This window comes from Anopheles coustani, chromosome 2 (genome assembly GCF_943734705.1).
Source record: "Anopheles coustani chromosome 2, idAnoCousDA_361_x.2, whole genome shotgun sequence".
Lineage (NCBI taxonomy): Eukaryota > Metazoa > Arthropoda > Insecta > Diptera > Culicidae > Anopheles > Anopheles coustani.
Genome location: NC_071289.1, coordinates 37,961,850 through 37,983,857, shown reverse-complemented (window position 1 = coordinate 37,983,857; position 22,008 = coordinate 37,961,850). Strand labels below are relative to the sequence as shown.

Here is a 22,008-nt window from a genome sequence, read left to right as displayed (position 1 = left end):
TTTGATTCTTTCCACCGAATTGTACATGTAACCCCATAAATGAAAAGGATGAACAATCGGAACATTAGGCTGATGTGCATTTTTTTCATACTTACAGGCCTGGCAGCAATGGCAGTTAACATCTAAAGAATGATGACATGCGGCAGCCTCCGGCGAGCATTTTCGGGCCCGTAGATTCATCAAATAGATGATTTGAAAGATCATCTAGGCGAGCATGTAAGTAAAAACAATGTATTGAAGAACAGTGCAATTAGAACAGTGAGCTAATCCTTAATTATTTCAGTGCCATACTTACATGCCAGCGATAGCAGTTGAAAAACACAGTACGACTATGAGGAGCGTGTATGTATGAAGGACTTTGCGGGTAGCATGCGGCAGTAACTGGTAAACTTTTACGGCAAAGAGGATCCATCTATTTCGGGTAGAATTTAATCATGAACATGGTGATAGGATAGTTTGTTTTTTCCCGGTACCCGGAATAGTTAGCAACTCAACCAACTGAGATCTAAAAAGAAATTGCTAAAATTTTAAATAAAACCGATTGCATCTAGTAGACTATGAAATGCAATTTACTACCTTCGAAACAACCTATAAATCAATCGCAGCATACACATTTCATTATTTGAGCATTTGTAACGATTGAGTACGGATGCTCAAAACTAACACAATGGGTATGATCGATTTCTTTTGTTGTTTTAGGTCCAAAAAGGAGCCGGAAGAGGAAGAATTCGTTTTGTGGAGCTCAATAGAAGTAAATGAAGAATTCGATTCAGTTGACGAAATGCGGGATGAGGATGTCCCGGACGCCGATGTCCCGAACGAAGATGTCCCGAACGAAGATGTCCCGGACGAAGATGTCCCGAACGAAGATGTCCCGAACGAAGATGTCTCGAACGAAGATGTCCCGGACGCCGATGTCCCGGACGCCGACGTTCCGGAAGTCGACGTTCCGGACGTCGACGTTCTGGACGCCGATGTCCCGGACGCCGATGTCCCGGACGCCGACGTTCCGAATATCGATGTTCCGGACGTCGACGTTCTGGATGACGACGTTCTGGATGACGACGACGTTCCGGACGACGACGTTCTGATGAATCTCGACGACAACGTTACAGATGTGGGCGTTTGCTACCCGAGGGTAAAAAAAGATGTATTGGTAAGTAAGAGAAAAAATAAAATCTTACATGTATTAAAAGATGTTTTCACTCATTTCCAGGGCTGGCAACCTTCGCTAGGGGACATCGAAGAAGAAGAGGCAGAAATGTTTTACGAAGATGACGATTATCTGGAGGACAAAAAGGATTCCGAAATCGCCGCTCCAAAGGAAAAACAATCAAAGAAGGGTGACGCCGCATGCCATGGATCGGTGTTTGGCAGGATTACTTATTTTATTTTTTTGTAGTTAGATGTAGTTAGATTTATTATTGTATTGATCAATTGTTTGATAAAAATGTAATCATTTTGTAATGTAACCATGTAAATGTAAACAATGTAAATGTAAATGTAAATGAGTTGATGTGTTTAAAAATATTCAAATTAAATAAACATTTAAATCGCTGCACAGAAGATGTTTTTGTTACCCGTAAACAATTTAATTGTAATAAAGGAACAGCAAAATAATTTTGAGTTTGGTTTAGTTTATAACTTTTATTTCTTTTCCTCGACTTTTTTGTTTGACTGCAGGTCTACACAGCGCTGCAACAATCCTTAGACCGGAAGTTTCATTCTTTCCGGAAGTTCGATTCTTTCCGATTTCTTTTAGAATATTGTTTCAAAATGTTCATGGCCGAAATCAGAGAAAACATGAATTCATGATTTAAATATATTCAACTGATCGGAACATTAAATGAACATCGCTAGAGTAGCGTCTTGTTCAATATCCGAATAGATTCTTGAATGATAATTTGTGTGGTTTTCTTTACTCTCATTTACTCTTATATCCGATGGAGAAACATTTATGCTTTTTTTCACCAATTCTGTCAATTCATGAAATTCATTCAAATGTTTTCACTGCTGCTTCGGGACTCGATGCCTATTGTATTGTTGTTGACAGTTTTTAGTATTTTCCCAACGAGGTCTTCGTAAATTCTGTTCTAGGTGAATATTTACTTACCGGCAACAATTCACCAACAAGCCGAGTCAAAGGCAACAAATTCAATAGCCACAGGACAAGGAAAAAAGAACAAATTTGGGTAAGTAGGATAAAACATAAAACCTTACACGTAGTAAATATACACATCAGATAAGTGTGCACTAAGATCTAAAATTTTAAATCTCAACCAACTGAGATCTAAAAAGAAATTGCTAAAATTTTAAATAAAACCGATTGCATCTAGTAGACTATGAAATGCAATTTACTACCTTCGAAACAACCTATAAATCAATCGCAGCATACACATTTCATTATTTGAGCATTTGTAACGATTGAGTACGGATGCTCAAAACTAACACAATGGGTATGATCGATTTCTTTTGTTGTTTTAGGTCCAAAAAGGAGCCGGAAGAGGAAGAATTCGTTTTGTGGAGCTCAATAGAAGTAAATGAAGAATTCGATTCAGTTGACGAAATGCGGGATGAGGATGTCCCGGACGCCGATGTCCCGAACGAAGATGTCCCGAACGAAGATGTCCCGGACGAAGATGTCCCGAACGAAGATGTCCCGAACGAAGATGTCTCGAACGAAGATGTCCCGGACGCCGATGTCCCGGACGCCGACGTTCCGGAAGTCGACGTTCCGGACGTCGACGTTCTGGACGCCGATGTCCCGGACGCCGATGTCCCGGACGCCGATGTCCCGGACGCCGATGTCCCGGACGCCGACGTTCCGAATATCGATGTTCCGGACGTCGACGTTCTGGATGACGACGTTCTGGATGACGACGACGTTCCGGACGACGACGTTCTGATGAATCTCGACGACAACGTTACAGATGTGGGCGTTTGCTACCCGAGGGTAAAAAAAGATGTATTGGTAAGTAAGAGAAAAAATAAAATCTTACATGTATTAAAAGATGTTTTCACTCATTTCCAGGGCTGGCAACCTTCGCTAGGGGACATCGAAGAAGAAGAGGCAGAAATGTTTTACGAAGATGACGATTATCTGGAGGACAAAAAGGATTCTGAAATCGCCGCTCCAAAGGAAAAACAATCAAAGAAGGGTGACGCCGCATGCCATGGATCGGTGTTTGGCAGGATTACTTATTTTATTTTTTTGTAGTTAGATGTAGTTAGATTTATTATTGTATTGATCAATTGTTTGATAAAAATGTAATCATTTTGTAATGTAACCATGTAAATGTAAACAATGTAAATGTAAATGTAAATGAGTTGATGTGTTTAAAAATATTCAAATTAAATAAACATTTAAATCGCTGCACAGAAGATGTTTTTGTTACCCGTAAACAATTTAATTGTAATAAAGGAACAGCAAAATAATTTTGAGTTTGGTTTAGTTTATAACTTTTATTTCTTTTCCTCGACTTTTTTGTTTGACTGCAGGTCTACACAGCGCTGCAACAATCCTTAGACCGGAAGTTTCATTCTTTCCGGAAGTTCGATTCTTTCCGATTTCTTTTAGAATATTGTTTCAAAATGTTCATGGCCGAAATCAGAGAAAACATGAATTCATGATTTAAATATATTCAACTGATCGGAACATTAAATGAACATCGCTAGAGTAGCGTCTTGTTCAATATCCGAATAGATTCTTGAATGATAATTTGTGTGGTTTTCTTTACTCTCATTTACTCTTATATCCGATGGAGAAACATTTATGCTTTTTTTCACCAATTCTGTCAATTCATGAAATTCATTCAAATGTTTTCACTGCTGCTTCGGGACTCGATGCCTATTGTATTGTTGTTGACAGTTTTTAGTATTTTCCCAACGAGGTCTTCGTAAATTCTGTTCTAGGTGAATATTTACTTACCGGCAACAATTCACCAACAAGCCGAGTCAAAGGCAACAAATTCAATAGCCACAGGACAAGGAAAAAAGAACAAATTTGGGTAAGTAGGATAAAACATAAAACCTTACACGTAGTAAATATACACATCAGATAAGTGTGCACTAAGATCTAAAATTTTAAATCTCAACCAACTGAGATCTAAAAAGAAATTGCTAAAATTTTAAATAAAACCGATTGCATCTAGTAGACTATGAAATGCAATTTACTACCTTCGAAACAACCTATAAATCAATCGCAGCATACACATTTCATTATTTGAGCATTTGTAACGATTGAGTACGGATGCTCAAAACTAACACAATGGGTATGATCGATTTCTTTTGTTGTTTTAGGTCCAAAAAGGAGCCGGAAGAGGAAGAATTCGTTTTGTGGAGCTCAATAGAAGTAAATGAAGAATTCGATTCAGTTGACGAAATGCGGGATGAGGATGTCCCGGACGCCGATGTCCCGAACGAAGATGTCCCGAACGAAGATGTCCCGGACGAAGATGTCCCGAACGAAGATGTCCCGAACGAAGATGTCTCGAACGAAGATGTCCCGGACGCCGATGTCCCGGACGCCGACGTTCCGGAAGTCGACGTTCCGGACGTCGACGTTCTGGACGCCGATGTCCCGGACGCCGATGTCCCGGACGCCGATGTCCCGGACGCCGATGTCCCGGACGCCGACGTTCCGAATATCGATGTTCCGGACGTCGACGTTCTGGATGACGACGTTCTGGATGACGACGACGTTCCGGACGACGACGTTCTGATGAATCTCGACGACAACGTTACAGATGTGGGCGTTTGCTACCCGAGGGTAAAAAAAGATGTATTGGTAAGTAAGAGAAAAAATAAAATCTTACATGTATTAAAAGATGTTTTCACTCATTTCCAGGGCTGGCAACCTTCGCTAGGGGACATCGAAGAAGAAGAGGCAGAAATGTTTTACGAAGATGACGATTATCTGGAGGACAAAAAGGATTCCGAAATCGCCGCTCCAAAGGAAAAACAATCAAAGAAGGGTGACGCCGCATGCCATGGATCGGTGTTTGGCAGGATTACTTATTTTATTTTTTTGTAGTTAGATGTAGTTAGATTTATTATTGTATTGATCAATTGTTTGATAAAAATGTAATCATTTTGTAATGTAACCATGTAAATGTAAACAATGTAAATGTAAATGTAAATGAGTTGATGTGTTTAAAAATATTCAAATTAAATAAACATTTAAATCGCTGCACAGAAGATGTTTTTGTTACCCGTAAACAATTTAATTGTAATAAAGGAACAGCAAAATAATTTTGAGTTTGGTTTAGTTTATAACTTTTATTTCTTTTCCTCGACTTTTTTGTTTGACTGCAGGTCTACACAGCGCTGCAACAATCCTTAGACCGGAAGTTTCATTCTTTCCGGAAGTTCGATTTTTTCCGATTTCTTTTAGAATATTGTTTCAAAATGTTCATGGCCGAAATCAGAGAAAACATGAATTCATGATTTAAATATATTCAACTGATCGGAACATTAAATGAACATCGCTAGAGTAGCGTCTTGTTCAATATCCGAATAGATTCTTGAATGATAATTTGTGTGGTTTTCTTTACTCTCATTTACTCTTATATCCGATGGAGAAACATTTATGCTTTTTTTCACCAATTCTGTCAAATTCATGAAATTCATTCAAATGTTTTCACTGCTGCTTCGGGACTCGATGCCTATTGTATTGTTGTTGACAGTTTTTAGTATTTTCCCAACGAGGTCTTCGTAAATTCTGTTCTAGGTGAATATTTACTTACCGGCAACAATTCACCAACAAGCCGAGTCAAAGGCAACAAATTCAATAGCCACAGGACAAGGAAAAAAGAACAAATTTGGGTAAGTAGGATAAAACATAAAACCTTACACGTAGTAAATATACACATCAGATAAGTGTGCACTAAGATCTAAAATTTTAAATCTCAACCAACTGAGATCTAAAAAGAAATTGCTAAAATTTTAAATAAAACCGATTGCATCTAGTAGACTATGAAATGCAATTTACTACCTTCGAAACAGCCTATAAATCAATCGCAGCATACACATTTCATTATTTGAGCATTTGTAACGATTGAGTACGGATGCTCAAAACTAACACAATGGGTATGATCGATTTCTTTTGTTGTTTTAGGTCCAAAAAGGAGCCGGAAGAGGAAGAATTCGTTTTGTGGAGCTCAATAGAAGTAAATGAAGAATTCGATTCAGTTGACGAAATGCGGGATGAGGATGTCCCGGACGCCGATGTCCCGAACGAAGATGTCCCGAACGAAGATGTCCCGAACGAAGATGTCCCGAACGAAGATGTCCCGGACGCCGATGTCCCGGACGCCGATGTCCCGGACGCCGATGTCCCGGACGCCGATGTCCCGGACGCCGATGTCCCGGACGCCGATGTCCCGGACGCCGACGTTCCGGAAGTCGACGTTCCGGACGTCGACGTTCTGGACGCCGATGTCCCGGACGCCGATGTCCCGGACGACGATGTCCCGGACGCCGATGTCCCGGACGCCGACGTTCCGAATGTCGACGTTCCGGACGTCGACGTTCTGGATGACGACGACGTTCCGGACGACGACGTTCTGATGAATCTGGACGACAACGTTACAGATGTGGGCGTTTGCTACCCGAGGGTAAAAAAAGATGTATTGGTAAGTAAGAGAAAAAATAAAATCTTACATGTATTAAAAGATGTTTTCACTCATTTCCAGGGCTGGCAACCTTCGCTAGGGGACATCGAAGAAGAAGATGCAGAAATGTTTTACGAAGATGACGATTATCTGGAGGACAAAAAGGATTCCGAAATCGACGCTCCAAAGGAAAAACAATCAAAGAAGGGTGACGCCGCCTGCCATGGATCGGTGTTTGGCAGGATTACTTATTTTATTTTTTTGTAGTTAGATGTAGTTAGATTTATTATTGTATTGATCAATTGTTTGATAAAAATGTAATCATTTTGTAATGTAACCATGTAAATGTAAACAATGTAAATTTAAATGTAAATGAGTTGATGTGTTTAAAAATATTCAAATTAAATAAACATTTAAATTGCTGCACAGAAGATGTTTTTGTTACCCGTAAACAATTTAATTGTAATAAAGGAACAGCAAAATAATTTTGAGTTTGGTTTAGTTTATAACTTTTATTTCTTTTCCTCGACTTTTTTGTTTGACTGCGTTTGACAAGTAGCACCTCAGACATGGCTGATATAAAGTATTTAAAGCTAGATTGCAGCGACAGGTAAGTAAACTGTTGCTTTGCGTCCATTACAATATATCTAACGTATTTGAGATATTCAATTCCTACATCCGCTGGGCCCTTGGTGGTCGAAATGAGCTGTTTTATTCACAGGTTCAAGCTTGTAAGGCCCACAGTAATTTTATTAGTCTGTTCTTTGTTTAATTATTGAATACGCTATTTTAAGTATACGCGAAAGTATAGAACTGCTTAATTATAGAACGGATTGTACGTCACCCAATGTGCGCGTTTCTGGTCTTTTTCACTTTCATGCGAAGTGAATAGTGACTTGTACACGTCAGATGCTTTAGGATCCTTCGCAACGCTGTAATCATCCTTTGACTTCTTGAAGACGGGATCTTCTCCAATCTTGTCGCTAATCAGAGCCCTTTTGTTCGGAACAGCTGGCTTCAAGCTAGATTTACTGCTTCCTTCCCCGTTTGTTTTTGGTGCAGTTGGGACCACCAGCTTTTTATCCATCAGTCCGGAGCTGCTTGCTTCAGCTGAACCAGATGCTTCGGCGGATGTTACCGTTGCGGGCGGAGCAACTTCTTTTGACTTCGATTTTTTTTCGGCCTTTGATTTTTTCTCCAGTTTCAAACGTGCATTACGTGCTTCCATTTTGACGCGCATCTGATCAATATCATCCTCTGTTCCGTTCAAGACGATTATATCTTCATCGGTGAATGGAGTTTGGCACTAAAAAAACAATAGAATTAAATATACATTTCATAACGATGTGTGGGTGCTAGCCTAATACTCACGAGGGGGCACGTTTTTCCTTTAATTTCTTTGAGCGATCTTTCTGAAAACACACATCCGCAAGACCATAGTGCAACGAATCTAAACTGCCCACTCATTTCCAGGCCAATCAAACCGCAAATGAAGGGCGAGCTTTTGTCGTCTTTCGACTCGTCGTACGCTGGATTTGGTGTCAAATTAAGATTCTTAATATCCTTGAGCGATTTGATGTGTGCGCACGACTCGGGCATTTTCTCTTTATCCAATAGAGCTTCGATTACGTTTTGCTTGGAGTACAGTCTACCCAAAGCGCAAATCACGATTGGTAACTGCAGGCGTAATTGGGTAAGCGCACAATGTTTCCAACGAAACTGCCTTTCTGAATCCTTGTCTTTCTGTTAGTAATATAAAATAGATGAACAATCAAGGCTAGCTCAGTGAATAGTGGAGCCTATGTGTTACCTTACCTTTTCTGGTTTTTTCTTCAGCCGCACAAGCTCATCACGACGAGGAATAGTTCCACCATCACATCCCATTTTCGTAAATTGTAATTAGCCTTCAAATTCACACAGGAACCTCAACGAAATATGCTTGCTAATGTAAAGATCTTCGTTCCTAGCTTCCAAACTCATGGACGAAAACAATTTACGATTGTTTACCTTATTTTCCAAACAAATTTTGACAGCAAACTTGATCCGACAACCCATCAGCTAGCAAACAATCTTGACGATTTCAGAAGGCAAAAATAAAATAATTTAAATTAAATGTATTTAACGAAGTATCTTGTAAAATAATAAAAGAATTATTGTTTAATTTAAACATACTTACCAATAAAATAAATATAAGCTTATAAATGAAAACGGTGTAAAATCGATTTGTTGTATCAGATAGGCTAGCCGCATGTCAACAGTTTCCACCGGCAAGCGCGCTTTTCATGTTGTCACTTGTTTAGACTTGTAAATTGTGCACCCAACATCTCCCAAAGTTAATCAGAAAATCACGAATAAAATGCAATCTTTCGAACGCCGAGCAATTGTAAATGCTGCTCTTCTCAAAAGAAATGTAGGCCAACCAGTAAGCATTCATGTTAAAGTAGACCGTGCTGAAAGTGGCTGTAAATCGTTCAGTGGCAAATCGACGGACGGAGTTAATGTACAAGTGATGCTGTCGGAACCGTTGAATGGCACCGTCAAAGGTTGGGTAGAAATAATTGGCGTCGCCGCTCCCAATGATACTGTGCGTGCCAAACAGGTATGTATTGCTTCATCGAATCTAAAGCAACACAAATTTGTGCTCAAACAAAGCTCATGTCTACTTCTAGATCGTAACTTACTTCGAAACTGGCCAGACACTGGAAGATTTTGACGTCGATGGGCATAATATGCTGTGCACATTCTTATCCGTCTGCAAGGAACCCTTTTACACTGGCCCACCCATGTAAAACGAATAAAGTACTCTAATTTGATAAGTAAAAACAACATTATTTTTAATTTGTCCATCTAGTCATCATAGTTCACGTGTAGTGATTATCGTTTTCCATTGTTTGCAGATTGTATAATTCATGTATGGTTTTTTTTTGTACAATTATTCGAAGACACTATTCATTTAGTTGTAACGTAACTTCGACTAGTAATCTAATCATTCGCCAACATTCCATTAAAACGCCATAGCAAATAGGGATGCATTCGACGAAAAATCCAAAGATCGAATCATTGTTCACTGTTCCCTTGGAAAAGTAAAGTATTATCGCCTCTGTTTCCCTTAAAGTGTACCAGGGAACCATCAAGGTGAACGTGGCAACGATTTTCCACAACAGGAATGTGCATTCCTTTAGCAAATTTATCGGTTCGATTGACAACAAAAAGGTGGCCCAGATCGTGCGTATGGTAAGGTTCCGTTTGTCTATCTCGCGCTCGATTAACCGTTGTAGGTAGTCAATCTTATCCAGAGGATTCTCCTTAAGGGTTCGAAATGAAGAGCAAAAATCTCCACAAACATAAACGATCGAAATAAACACCGCCGAAAGTAGCTGCCCAATGCCGGAATATTTCCTATGGTCGTAATCAGGCGATTCTAGCGGATCATGTTGGTACACGAACTCGTTCCAACGCTGCTGTATCGAAGAAAAAATATAATTCCAGAGCCTTGGAATATAGTACGGTTTATCAAGTAAATTATCAAACAACGGTCTTGAGCGCTCCAGGTATCCATTGGAAGGAATGTAGTTCAAGTTACGCTTTTCTGCCTCGCTGAGCAGCTCCACGTCGATTGTATAGAGTAGATAGTTGGAGATGATACACTTTTCATTTCTCTCGTTAGAACCACCGATAACAGGAATGCATACGATTTGCCATGGCAGAGCCGGTTTCGATTTCGTTATCAAAGGCTCCTCCTCGCTTGATGTGCAGGTTGCACTCGTGTTGTTTATTAAACACATCAATTCCTGCACTGGACGCCCCCGCTGAATAGCTGGGGTAAGGATTATATGCTCATCGGCACTGCTGGTTCTAGTGGAAAAAGTAAAGGAACCGTTAAAAAAAAAAACGCGGATGCAAATTTTCAAATATGCTTACCCCTTGAGCCACGAATATTTGTTCCAACATGAAACAAATGGTAAAATAAACTTCGGCAAGCATAGTCGCATATGAGCACTACTGCAGTCACCAATGTGATGTAAAAATTCTGCCTTGAGCTTCACCATATCCAGTTCACCTGGTTGGGAATGCAGGGAAGAAACGCAAAAGGACCGAGTCAGGAAAATAAATAAAACTAAATCTCAAGCACACAAACCTTCCATTTCCATCAAAACACATAGCACTTCTGGTTTCCGGGAACGATCGACAAAACTTTTGATCCCGTGGATATTGGTCTGCTTAAGCCAAGGATACCGTCTGAACAGGATAATCATCCACAGTTGCCGGGAAATGGCAACGGCTGGAATGACGCAGAGAACATCAAGAATCCGATAGTGGTCTTCAAAAGTAACTTGTTTGGTGAATTGATTTCAATGTAAGCCACGTATCATTTACTTGCATAACTGATGACAAAAAACGGTAACAGAGAACAGAACAATATAACGAACGTGATCGTATTTAGAGCTCTACTGGAGGAATTTGTCCACATATTTAAAACTGCTGTAGTAATGATCGTCAATAAGCGGTGATTTCACTTTTGCACCACTCGAGCGATTGATCGGTACTACGATCGAGTTTTGCGCTACGTAAACAATCTTGCCATTCTACAAACGCGGGCTTATCAATGTTTTTATTTTACTTTCCGCTTTACCAAAACGAATCTGAGAAAAGAATAAGTGCCGAATGAAAAAAAAACATACCTACGAGATTAAAACAATTTGATCGTAGAAATTATCGATTGGATTGTATTACTATCGATTTTATTTTGGTACTTATTTATAAGAATGCATTATCGGATGTTCGATTAATTCTTGGTCAACTGCCCCTCAACAAAGAATGAAAGTTTGTTGAAATAATGTTTACAAAAAGCCGTTACGACGACAATCCAAATGTACTTATTTCTTCCAAAAATTAATTAAATTTTTATTAATTAAAAATCCGGTTAAACAATTCATCAAAAAATAATAACAGATGGAGCTACGAAAGCAAGCGCGATTAAACGTTGGTAAAAAAGAGGTAAAATGATGAACTACTGGTACATTAGCCGGTCTAAACAGCCAATACGATCTCCTGACATATTAACCCGAAGGATTTAATAATCCACCGGCCGTCTCTTCGTTAAGCTCATTTTCCCTGATGCCATACATTCCCGCCATCAACGCACCATGCATGATGGCACTGGATGGATTAACGTTGGTCGGGGCCGCAAGTGGGCCACTATCACCTTCGTATACGAAAGGCAACCGTAGTATCCAGTACGAGCTTTGCGGAAGCTTGATCGGTGCTGCCATCCCGGACGTGAACGTTATGCAGTTTTGCATGTTGTTTTGGAAAATCTTCACCTTCGGATCGATGATAACGTTCACTGGTGCTTTCGGTGTGATAATATGAACTCGCATCAACTGCGCCGTATTGTTAATTGTGTTCCGACATGGGCATGGGTAGTAGATGGGCATATCGTTAAACACTACCTTGCTGCCACTATCCCTGGCAATTTCGGTAGCACTGCGAAGGATACTATCCGGTCCGTTCATTATGAACCGATGGCCGCGCAGACACTCGTACTCGACGCCGATGAATATTTTCAACGTGAATGTATTGTTTTGTTCGAAACCTTTCGAAGAATGTTGGTTTCCCTTTTTACGGTTACGAATTTTCTCATACGACGCCGCCCAGCATTGGGCATGCTCTAAACGTACACTCACGTCCCAAGGCAGTAGGAAATTGGATCCCGAGAGGAACCCACTTTGTACATGCTCGGGCAAACCAGTGTTGTGTGTGTAGATAGAACTCGAGCCCAAGCATACCAGTGACCAGGAAGGAAAACGGGGCAGTAATCCGGCGGGACTGGCCGCATGGAGCATTCCAGGCAAGTACTCGGTTGTCGATGGCTGGCGGCTCAATGCGGTAGGTAATGTGGCATCATTGGATTGCGAACCCGTCGCCTTACTTGATCCACCGACCTTAATAACAATTTCCTTCATCCGGGCGTTGATGTTCAAAATTTGTTCATCGTCACCGTTATACTCATCAACCTCTTCATCGTCTTCGCCGAAATCATCTCGATTTGTGTTAAATTGCTCCTGGTCATTTTGTTCCGCCACCGTTTGGCGATTCCGACGATCACCAATTTTTTTTGCTACATTGCCATCTAACTCGTCCTCTTCAACTTCGGAGCCAATGTTAAAGCTTAAGCTTTCCGAGGTATTCTGGCTCTTTTGGCTGCCCGATAGGAAAAGGGAATTTTCGTGTGCGGTACGAAAGTTTGGTGCCACGTCGGATGCCGTTCGGCCCGTACTATCGAACGACATGAGGTTGGAGAAATTTTTGTTTATAAATTCCGCTGCACGAAAATCGCTAACCGACGGCTCGAAGATGGGAAACTGAACGCGCTCCAGTCGATTGCAGTTGCTGCAGCTTTTGGCGATGATTTGATAGAACTCATAGTTCGCCTGCCGTATGGTATACGGATCTTCCCGATGGCCTTGCGTGCGGCCGCAGTTACAAGCGGACACGTAGATAACTCCACTCGAATGCTCGGACGCATCGATTGGCTTATGTTTGCCGAGCACACACGGATTGCCCCGCAAGCTCGGATATTCACACTGCTGCTTGCCACTTTGCCAGATGGAGTCACAGTACTCTTTCAGCTTCTCTATGCTTGGCTTCAGTTCAGGTCCACGTGCATAATCCATGAGGAGATTTTGCGCCGCTTGATACTTGGTTTCGTGAAATGAAAAGCTATAATGTGGTGGAAGCATCTCTTTGTAGTTCATCATGGCCAGTTCGAGACCGTGCTCACATATCTCGCCAAAAAACTGTTCGTCAATATCGACGATATCGTGGAAATTCTCAAGGAAGGCTTTCTGTAAACAAGATTTTTATGTTTTACTACGTTTTGTGTAGGAACTCAAACAAATGACTTACATAATCAGGATCGTAGGCATCGTAATATGGCGCGTTGGGATTGACAATGAATAGTTCGTACATATATTTGAACATCTCGAACCAGGCAAATGTGGAAGGAAGCTGGAAGACGATGCAAATTACTTTTTTATTAGGTTTTGGTTTGAACGGCCAGATGAAAATTACTTTACGGGTTGCACAAAACTACAAAGCATAGAACAAAGTGTGTGTATTTATACTTACTGCAAAATGGACTTTCGATTTCTGCCTTCCGCAAACACTTGTTTCATCAAAACCGGTTTCTAGTCCATCAACCACGTGATCGTTGATCAAACCAAGAATGCTCCGTTCATCGTCGTCGTCGTCAAACACATCAACATCCATGTTGAAATGGTACTTCAAAGGATATCCAAAAAAATCGTACGGCCTTACGCTGTCCAGGATTGACTGCTCATCTTGTTCGGGTAGTGTACCAGTGCTGGTCTTTTGCTGTTTGCTTAGGTAGGACGACAACAGCTCTATGGACTCTCCCAGTGGGTCCTGCCGATGTGACTTTAGGTCGTTGTAGAACACAAACTGTTTGTTTTTTGACACCGAAAACAGCGACATGGCGCTGTTGTTTGTGATGATGAATTCGTTACGAAAGATTTTGTTGATGTAATCTTCCACCTTCGTTTCTAGCAATTCCAGGTCGTCCGGTGTGTGCGTCTCGCTGCTTTCCGGCAAGTTGAACATAAATATCAACCGCGGACTGCAAAGGCGACACTCTTTCCCCATGAACGCTCCAACGTCCGCGTTTCGCAATAGCTTCGGTAGAAACTTGAGCACGTACTTCTCGCGAATGATTTTCAACGACTTGAAGATGGAAAGATAGGACATGTCGAATGAAACCGACGGTTCTACCAGCACCAAAATGTGACAAACTTGCAGGGCTAATAGCAGCACCCGCGCGAAACGCGTTCGAATCGCGCTATTGAATTCGATGAAATGCGCCGGATTGCCATCGGGTTGCTTGGAGAGCATTTGTTCGGCCAGCTGCATCAGGACAAAGTTGTCGAACGTAGCATCGAAGTGCAGGAACAGGGTGTTTCCTTCGGGGCGGAAGAAAAATTTAACTCTTCCCTAAAAATAAACGGTTCGATTTACAATACAGCTCGTACGGTGTGTGCCTCTGGCGACACGTTGCAACTTTACATCGGTACCCGTTTCATCGCCCAAGCCCGGATGAGTGTGTAGTAGGTCGAAGTTTAACAGCTTACTGCAGTGGGGCTCGAAGGATTTGCCCAGGACTCCCACCACAACCATCTGCTTCTCGTCATCAAGAAACCTTTCGCTGCAAATGTAGAGGTACAAAGGCAACATTAATCTCCATGCAGTTATGGTGCGTATGAAAAAGGTTTATTTGCTTACCGTAGCTCCGAGGGGATCGTCGGGAACACAAAACTTTCGAAGGGTTTCATTTTCTTGCGTTACACAATTTCTACCAATATGCATGAAATCTACACGGTTGCTACTTTCTAGAGGGAACCGAACAACCACGATTTCACGGCCTGGTTGTAAACAAACATGTGTCAAAACGGCAAACATCTGCTCCGGCTATCTGAAACGCGTCTGCATGGTTCCACGAAAATAGAGCTGACACTTTGCCATATTGCCTAGCATTTCGCGAAGACGCCGGTTTTCCACTTGGCGCCAACTTTGAACGGCACAATGTAATGTTGACGTGCGTGCCTGGTTCGTTGGTTATCCATCGTTGTGAATAGCTAAACGATGCTTCCGATGTTGTTCATTCGTTCGTTGTTCTGGTTCTGTGAAAAATCAATGAAAACTTCTTTCCGCACGCGTAGTGCGTCCTTTGTGTTGTGCGTATATAACGCCCGGTCGAGAACCTGCCATCCTTGAGGGTGTCCTAGCGACGGCAAAGGACGATGTACTACGCAGGGCTGTTCTGCGAAGAGGGACAGTTTTCACACACGACTAGAGTATTGAAGCTGCACATGTAAAACAGTGTCCTTGGCGTATTAGGGATCTGGAAAATTTGGCATTAGGTGATAACAAGAAAAAGGACAAACGAAAAGAGGTGAAACAGTGAAAAATATTTACAACACAGTGCCGTGTGAAGCAGTGGTCAACAATTTTGCTGCAAAATGGGTAATTATAGCGGCAGCCGCGACTTTCTGCCTGCGAACTTATCGAGAAAATCAATCGTGCCTTGTTTGTGGCTCGATGGCCACCATGTAGTTCTGGTTTTCACATAATCAAACATGCACAATGAATCGTGGGGGTGTTTCATTGCAGATTTGGAGATCGATTGCCAGAAGCCCACGTTGGATTTGGCTAAGAAATGTCTGAAAAAAGTTCCGAAAATGGAAGATGCCCAGCAGTACAAAGTGCTGATACTGGATAACAACGAGTTGCAGAAGATAGATAATATTGATTCATATTTGAACATCGAAAAGGTACGTCGACGTGCTGTAATGTGTGCACGTTGAAAAACAGTGGCATCCTTGTAGTTATATCTGACGAACTGATTTTGATTCTTTTTTACCCCTCAGTTATCACTTTGCAAAAACCAACTTCTACGGATGTACGGGGTATGCCGATTGCATTGTCTACGGGAACTTAACCTTTCGTACAATGGAATCCTCACAATAGAGGGCTTGAAAGACCTGAGTTATCTGACACACTTGAATCTGGAGTGCAACAATATCAAAACGATTGAACATTTGAACACCAACGTGAACCTTCAGTATCTTAACCTGTCGGAAAATAGTATAACGAGCGTATCGGATATCTCATTTTTGAAAAATTTAAAGGTACGTATATGAGACAAACATGCCAATAATCGAAAATAACTAAAGTGACTGCTGTTTGTAGGAGCTGCTTCTGAACGGAAATCGTATCTCACATTTAAAACAATGTGATAAATACTTACCTCAATCATTGGAAACATTAACGCTAGCGAAAAACAACATTGCTGATCTGAATGAAATTTGCACCCTAAGTCATTTAAATAATCTCAATAGCATCACAATAGTTGATAATCCATGTGTGCAAATGTCTGGAAATGCGGTGTAAGTAACATATGGTATCAACTTTTAGCTCTTGCTAAATATCTTCCGCTTTTAGGGGATTCGATTATCGCCCATTCGTACTAAACTGGTGTATGAGTGTGAAGCATATCGATGGCTTCGTCGTCACTGCCATAGAGAGTCTGAAAGCGGAATGGCTTTACAGCCAGGGACGTGGTCGTCAGTTTCGAATAGGAGAACAGACCGCGTTGGCCCGATATTTGAGCAGTGTATGCCCATTGTCCGGCGAGGCGCTGGAAAACCAAAACGAACGGAAACTTCGGCTTATCCTGAGCAAAGCACAGCAGCATCAACGGGCACTTCAGGAGCAAACGTCCCTCGGTGGTGGAGGTGGTGGTGGTGAAGGTGGCAATCAATCGGCTAACAATTCACCCTCTTCCTTACGCCGCAAAGGTCAAGCCACACGGATTCAGTCACCTCGAGTGTCGCGTCTCAGTGGGCGCCAAAATTCACCGGATGCAATGTCAAACAGTTACCATGGCAACTTGTCGAACAATTCAATGTCATCGGGGCACAGCGAGAGTAGCTCTGGTGGTTCACAATTGTTTGAGTTAACTCGATCGCTGATCGACAACATTACGTCGGACAGCAACATTATGTCGCAAAGCTTGGATCCAACCATGTTGGCCAATAGCAACGGCAGTGCAATGCCCACGGCGGCTGGTGCGGGAAGTGGTGTACCGAATGTAATGCATGAAAGCATTGTGTTAAGCAAACAGCTGCCACCGATAACGAATCAATCGCACAGTGGACTTTACAACGGTAAGTTATAAAAATTTGTTCTGTTATGGTTTCTACGAGATCAAAAAAGTACGCCTTATTTTTTGTTTTATGCAAAAGATCAACCAACATCGTCGCCTATTGTGATGAGTGGTGGACCACTGACGGTTGCATCGAAGATGGTTCCGGTACCAGAGTCTTTGATGAGTCCGGACTGCGGTCCCACCACAACTACTGCAGCCAGTATCGTGCACCGAAATATGCAACATTGCAACCAGCAACCTCAACCGCAAACCCCGCAGATACCAAAGGCTATCAAAACCAAAGGTATGCGTTTAAAGTACATTGGAACATATCAGAGACAGATCTCTTACAGAGCATTCATATTTTCTGCTGCATATTCACAGACACGAATCGTTCTACAAACCAAACCAGTGGAGGAATTCCTGTTGCCTACTCGGCAACAAAGAGTGGCAGTCCGCGGGCATCGAAACGCACCAATAGCAGTGAACGTTCATCGCCATCCCTCTCGCCAAGAAAGACTCTCAACAATCATAGTGGTAATGGCAGCAACAGCCATTCCAGACCCGTGTCCGCACAGTCGAAGCATTCCGCGCACGTCGCAACAGCAACGCCATCGGAAGGAGGTTCCAGCAATGCCGTAAGCTCGGACGACGACAGTGAGGCGATCAACATTGACAAACTTCGTACTATCCGGCACAAGGCGGCACAGCAAACTCAACAGCACCACCAGCACCAGGCACAGTTCGCTAGCGTGGTGGTGGCTAAAATAAAGGAGAAAGAATCCACCGCCCAACACTGCACAACGGACGCAGTGGGTGATAATAAGGCGACGGAAAATTCCGCCATCATCATACAGAAACTTTGGCGCGGTCACATTGCACGAAAGCGGACACGTGATCTAGTGGAAAAGCTCTTCCACAAACGTACGAACGATCACATTTTACAGCTGACGAAGGATATGCAGGTTACGAAGCAGCAGTTGGAGTCCGGTCGCAAAATACAGCAGCTGCAAATGAAGGCTTTGCGGCAGCTGTGGCGGAAGGTGTCAACAATGAACCCATCAGGACAAGCGCCCGCCAACGGTGGCAGCTCGACGGGTCAGCTACAGCAGCAGCAGCAACCTTCCCTGCCGGAAGAGGAAGAGGAGGAAGAATGTGCACCGTTGGGGGTGGCTGGTGAAACCGTGGACAATACGAACACCCTGCAGGATCTCTCCAAATCATGCTCGATGCTGATGAACCAAGTGCAGCAGTTGCAGGGGGCGGTGCGGGATATCGTCAGTTGTATGCAGTTCCTGGTGCACGTACCGCAAGCGGCCAACAACATGCCCCCGAATTGTCACGCTACGGCCACATCTACGCAGTGCGATAGTGAAACGCAAACGGAAATTGTGGCCGTGAATACACCGCAGACCGAGCAGCTGTTAGAACCCTTCCCTTTTGGTAAGACGGCCGGGGGATTAACGGGCAGTTCGTCCACCAGTAAACTTGCCCGACCGTCGACGCTGCCAATCAGTTCTTCGGAAACATCACCAAAGCTAGCCGTGGCACAAGAAAGTAAAGGCAGTGTAGAGGAAAGCCCTCTGGTGCCAAGGATGCAGGAAGCGGATCGTGGAAATGAGGAGGAAAACGACGATGGCGAACAGAAGGAACGGGATGAAAAAGAGACGGATGAAGTGTTGCAAACGGCAACGCATTCCGCAGACGCTACATCCGCCGAACGACAGTAAGTTGCATCTTTTGTCCTCGAATGTGGTGGCTGTACATTTTTTTTGTGAAGGTTGGTGACAGGCTTCAGTTGCATTTGTTGATTATTTCTAAGCTATTTATCTCTACGGCGGCGAATATTAAATTCTGCTCTTATACTAACTCTGATATAACTAGCTGCAGAAGAGGGCTTTTAATACAATCATTCCATCATGTGTGATTTAATAATTTGGTTTCATTGGTAGTGACAATTTATAACACACCCTTAGCAAGATAACGTTGAGGTACATTCCCAGCTCAAATGGCCATGTGTACATTTTGCATTCTGAACAAACAGCATGTTCGTTTGTAGCTGGTTTGTAAAAAAAAACGAAACGAAACGATGACCACCGCGCGCTGAATGGCCAACAATAATTTGCCACTCGATTTGGTCTGATCGATGATGTTGGTGATGATGAACTAAACTATCTTTACATTTTAAGTCCCAGTTCCATACACTACAAGTGCCTGCATTCTACTTAGTTGCTTGAAAATAAGAACGACACGAAGCGAATGGAGTTCGTAGGTGGTCGCGCGTGAGGCAGGAGGTGAGCCCATTTGTCGCTCTAATTAGCACTTAATTTTTAACCTACCGGTATTAGCAGAATCAGACGACGATCAAAAGATAGATGGTTCTCTCGATGGTTCAATAGTTATTCAAAGCCGATCCTCACGAGTTGATGTAGATCGTTATTGCTGCAATAGCACTACATTTATAACCAGGTCTGCCCTTTTTCACATAGTAAAAAGCGCGTGCAAAACGCCTGTAGGTGAAAGTTTTTAATATAACCAATGATCGCTACGGGATCGTTCTACATAAACATGAGATTATAAATAAATACAAAAGTACAATCCTATGAAATATGCCCTTGCTTCAAAACGATCTCAAGATTAAGTGGGAATTCTCTGTCACCACGACGAGACAGAAAGTTCAGACTGTTCATCTCCGTAGGAAGATATGTTCTCAACAAAAACATTGCTAGTAGACGGATAGAATTGAAAAGATACCAAACATAACTTTCATCAAACAGTTTTGGTAGCCAGTTTTATTTTCTTTGGTTCGTTCCTCACGCACAAGCCATATGCACTTTTGCACCTCATAAACGCAACGTTATCATGAGCAGCGTAAGGACAAGGGATCATCAATAGAATCGCAGAAAATATAAAACTATGCAAATTCTAACGATCCACAATAGCTACTTAAAAATCAAATCTAGCTTATTATGTGCTCGTACATAGTAAAAGCGAATATTATAACGATAAAGAGAAACCCATTTCCTACAGGTTAAAAGTAGGATTGACGGCCCGAAAGGGCGCGGTATCATTATGCTTTCAATGTAACGCTCTCTTTCGCTAATTCCATGTGCGCCAAATTACAACTAATGAAACCATGAATCGGAAGTGGACATTTCTTTCCAGCAGTGAAGTTCATCTGAAGGCATAAGATTCTACAAATGTACAGATATGTGTATCTTTAGCATTTTTTTGATACTTCTATCTTAACAGTTTAACAAATAAACGCATTGACGCAAATTATCAAAGAAATCTTACTCTATCGATCACACGTTTGGTCATTTAGGTTTCCGTCGCCGGTTTCTTTTCATTGTTTGTGACATTCCGGTTTGATGCCTCATCTGTACAATCAACTTCATCATCATTTTCATCGTCCTCAGAGCCGCTCGTTTCTTCATCTTCTTCTTCCTCGTCATCGTCGTCATCATCGTCGGAGCTTTGGGCAACAAATTTTCGGTTCGTGTTCCTAAACAGCCCATCTTCGTCCAAATCGTCTTCCAGGGTACGCTTCTTGCTGAACTTGCGTGGCCACACGCCTTCCTTTTCGAACACCTTTATGTGCTCCGGCGTCAGTATCCGACTGATTTCGGCCTTTACTTTGTTGCCCTCCTCGATTGGTTCGACTAGCACGAAATCTCCCCGTTTGATCCACACGTTTTTACGGAACTTGACCGGCATCGAGACGAGGAACCTCTCCTCACCATCCTGATCCGGTTCAACCTCGTGCAAGTTATTGCCACGACTAGCAAAGATACGAACGATACGCTGGTTTCCTGTGGGCACATCGAAGTCGTCTGCTTCCTGCTCTTTAAGGACGTGTTTTATTTTCGTCACACGCGACATTACGATAACAATTGGTAATTGTGTACTTTGGTGGAATGGAAAACTTGCTAGGTTTACTACCGGCGGTGTGAAGGTTTCGGCATCAAAACAAAACACAATGTGGTATAGTGTTGGCAGAATCGGGATTCGGAAGATTCGAAGATTCGATCCCTAGATGGATTCCAAAGATTCGAATCCCATTTGAAGGATTCTAAAGATTCGAATCCCATCTGACAGATTCTAAAGATTTCCCGGTTGACAGAAATTGACATTGTTGCTGGTACTATGTAGTTCCAGCAAGAGTCCCAGCAATCTGCCATGGAAAACTTGCTGGTACTACATGACAGCTGCAAAAAATTTGAATTTTTGTCAACCGGGTTGATTCGATTCGATTTGACCAATCAGATTTGATTGGTTTGGGACTCGATTTAATTCGATTCTGACTTGATCCTAAACTGTTTGAATCGACTCACACTGATTTGAGTCGAATTAGTCACATAACGAGTCGATCTAGAGACAATATAATTGATTTCGGACCCCTTAAATGAAAGGTCTACTCAAGACACACAACTTTGTGTAACAATAGATCATTCTATATTTTCTAGTTTTTGAGAAAGTTTATTTTTCGAAAAGCTTCGTAAAAACTTCCGGTTCGACCGGAACAAGGTACTCAATATTTCGAATAGCCATTTAGGCAAAAAATTGCCAATTTGTTAATAACTTTTGATTCTTTGAACCGATTTTCACGATTATCCCCTCAAAGGAAAGGTCTGCTCAAGACACACAACTTTAACGAATGTGAGATTTTCTTGG

The 22,008-nt window shown here is 42.2% G+C and overlaps 7 protein-coding genes across 9 annotated transcripts; 3 read left to right on the top strand and 4 right to left on the bottom strand.

Moving 5' to 3' along the window:
* Positions 1-781: 781 nt before the first annotated feature.
* On the top strand, positions 782-5,032 carry LOC131264358 (germ cell nuclear acidic protein-like). Its single transcript, XM_058266662.1, has 6 exons — positions 782-1,156; positions 1,217-1,368; positions 2,485-2,761; positions 3,032-3,183; positions 4,300-4,576; positions 4,847-5,032. Exons 1-6 carry the CDS (start codon positions 782-784, stop codon positions 5,030-5,032), a joined length of 1,419 nt encoding a protein of 472 aa, XP_058122645.1.
* A 2,327-nt stretch (positions 5,033-7,359) lies between these two features.
* On the bottom strand, positions 7,360-8,568 carry LOC131263547 (replication termination factor 2). 2 transcript variants are annotated; one of them, XM_058265760.1, is made up of 4 exons: positions 8,427-8,568; positions 7,983-8,354; positions 7,713-7,917; positions 7,360-7,649 (listed from the first exon to the last, which is right to left on the bottom strand). In XM_058265760.1, exons 1-4 carry the CDS (start codon positions 8,493-8,495, stop codon positions 7,429-7,431), a joined length of 867 nt encoding a protein of 288 aa, XP_058121743.1. In that variant the 5' UTR covers positions 8,496-8,568; the 3' UTR covers positions 7,360-7,428. The 2 variants fall into 2 exon arrangements, with proteins under 2 accessions (XP_058121743.1, XP_058121742.1); XM_058265759.1 differs by having other exon boundaries at positions 7,360-7,917.
* Positions 8,569-8,883: 315 nt separating this feature from the next.
* Positions 8,884-9,446, top strand: LOC131266052 (uncharacterized). Its single transcript, XM_058268401.1, has 2 exons — positions 8,884-9,210; positions 9,281-9,446. The coding sequence occupies exons 1-2, from the start codon at positions 8,968-8,970 to the stop codon at positions 9,398-9,400; spliced, it is 363 nt and encodes a 120-aa protein (XP_058124384.1). The 5' UTR covers positions 8,884-8,967; the 3' UTR covers positions 9,401-9,446.
* Positions 9,433-11,128, bottom strand: LOC131266050 (uncharacterized). Of its 2 annotated transcripts, none has more exons than XM_058268398.1 (4): positions 10,989-11,128; positions 10,750-10,893; positions 10,533-10,671; positions 9,433-10,466 (listed from the first exon to the last, which is right to left on the bottom strand). In XM_058268398.1, exons 1-4 carry the CDS (start codon positions 11,080-11,082, stop codon positions 9,557-9,559), a joined length of 1,287 nt encoding a protein of 428 aa, XP_058124381.1. In that variant the 5' UTR covers positions 11,083-11,128; the 3' UTR covers positions 9,433-9,556. The 2 variants fall into 2 exon arrangements, with proteins under 2 accessions (XP_058124381.1, XP_058124382.1); XM_058268399.1 differs by having other exon boundaries at positions 10,750-10,850; positions 10,989-11,103.
* A 355-nt stretch (positions 11,129-11,483) lies between these two features.
* On the bottom strand, positions 11,484-15,136 carry LOC131266048 (nonsense-mediated mRNA decay factor SMG8). The gene is made up of 5 exons (XM_058268396.1): positions 14,910-15,136; positions 14,694-14,832; positions 13,743-14,621; positions 13,521-13,622; positions 11,484-13,459 (listed from the first exon to the last, which is right to left on the bottom strand). The coding sequence occupies exons 1-5, from the start codon at positions 14,957-14,959 to the stop codon at positions 11,672-11,674; spliced, it is 2,958 nt and encodes a 985-aa protein (XP_058124379.1). The 5' UTR covers positions 14,960-15,136; the 3' UTR covers positions 11,484-11,671.
* A 296-nt stretch (positions 15,137-15,432) lies between these two features.
* Positions 15,433-19,895, top strand: LOC131266049 (uncharacterized). The gene is made up of 7 exons (XM_058268397.1): positions 15,433-15,650; positions 15,798-15,958; positions 16,055-16,315; positions 16,377-16,573; positions 16,629-17,353; positions 17,432-17,638; positions 17,719-19,895. Exons 1-7 carry the CDS (start codon positions 15,647-15,649, stop codon positions 19,062-19,064), a joined length of 2,901 nt encoding a protein of 966 aa, XP_058124380.1. The 5' UTR covers positions 15,433-15,646; the 3' UTR covers positions 19,065-19,895.
* A 199-nt stretch (positions 19,896-20,094) lies between these two features.
* LOC131266051 (probable RNA-binding protein EIF1AD) lies at positions 20,095-21,291 on the bottom strand. Its single transcript, XM_058268400.1, has one exon. The coding sequence runs from the start codon at positions 21,214-21,216 to the stop codon at positions 20,656-20,658; it is 561 nt and encodes a 186-aa protein (XP_058124383.1). The 5' UTR covers positions 21,217-21,291; the 3' UTR covers positions 20,095-20,655.
* Between the last annotated feature and the right edge of the window lie 717 nt (positions 21,292-22,008).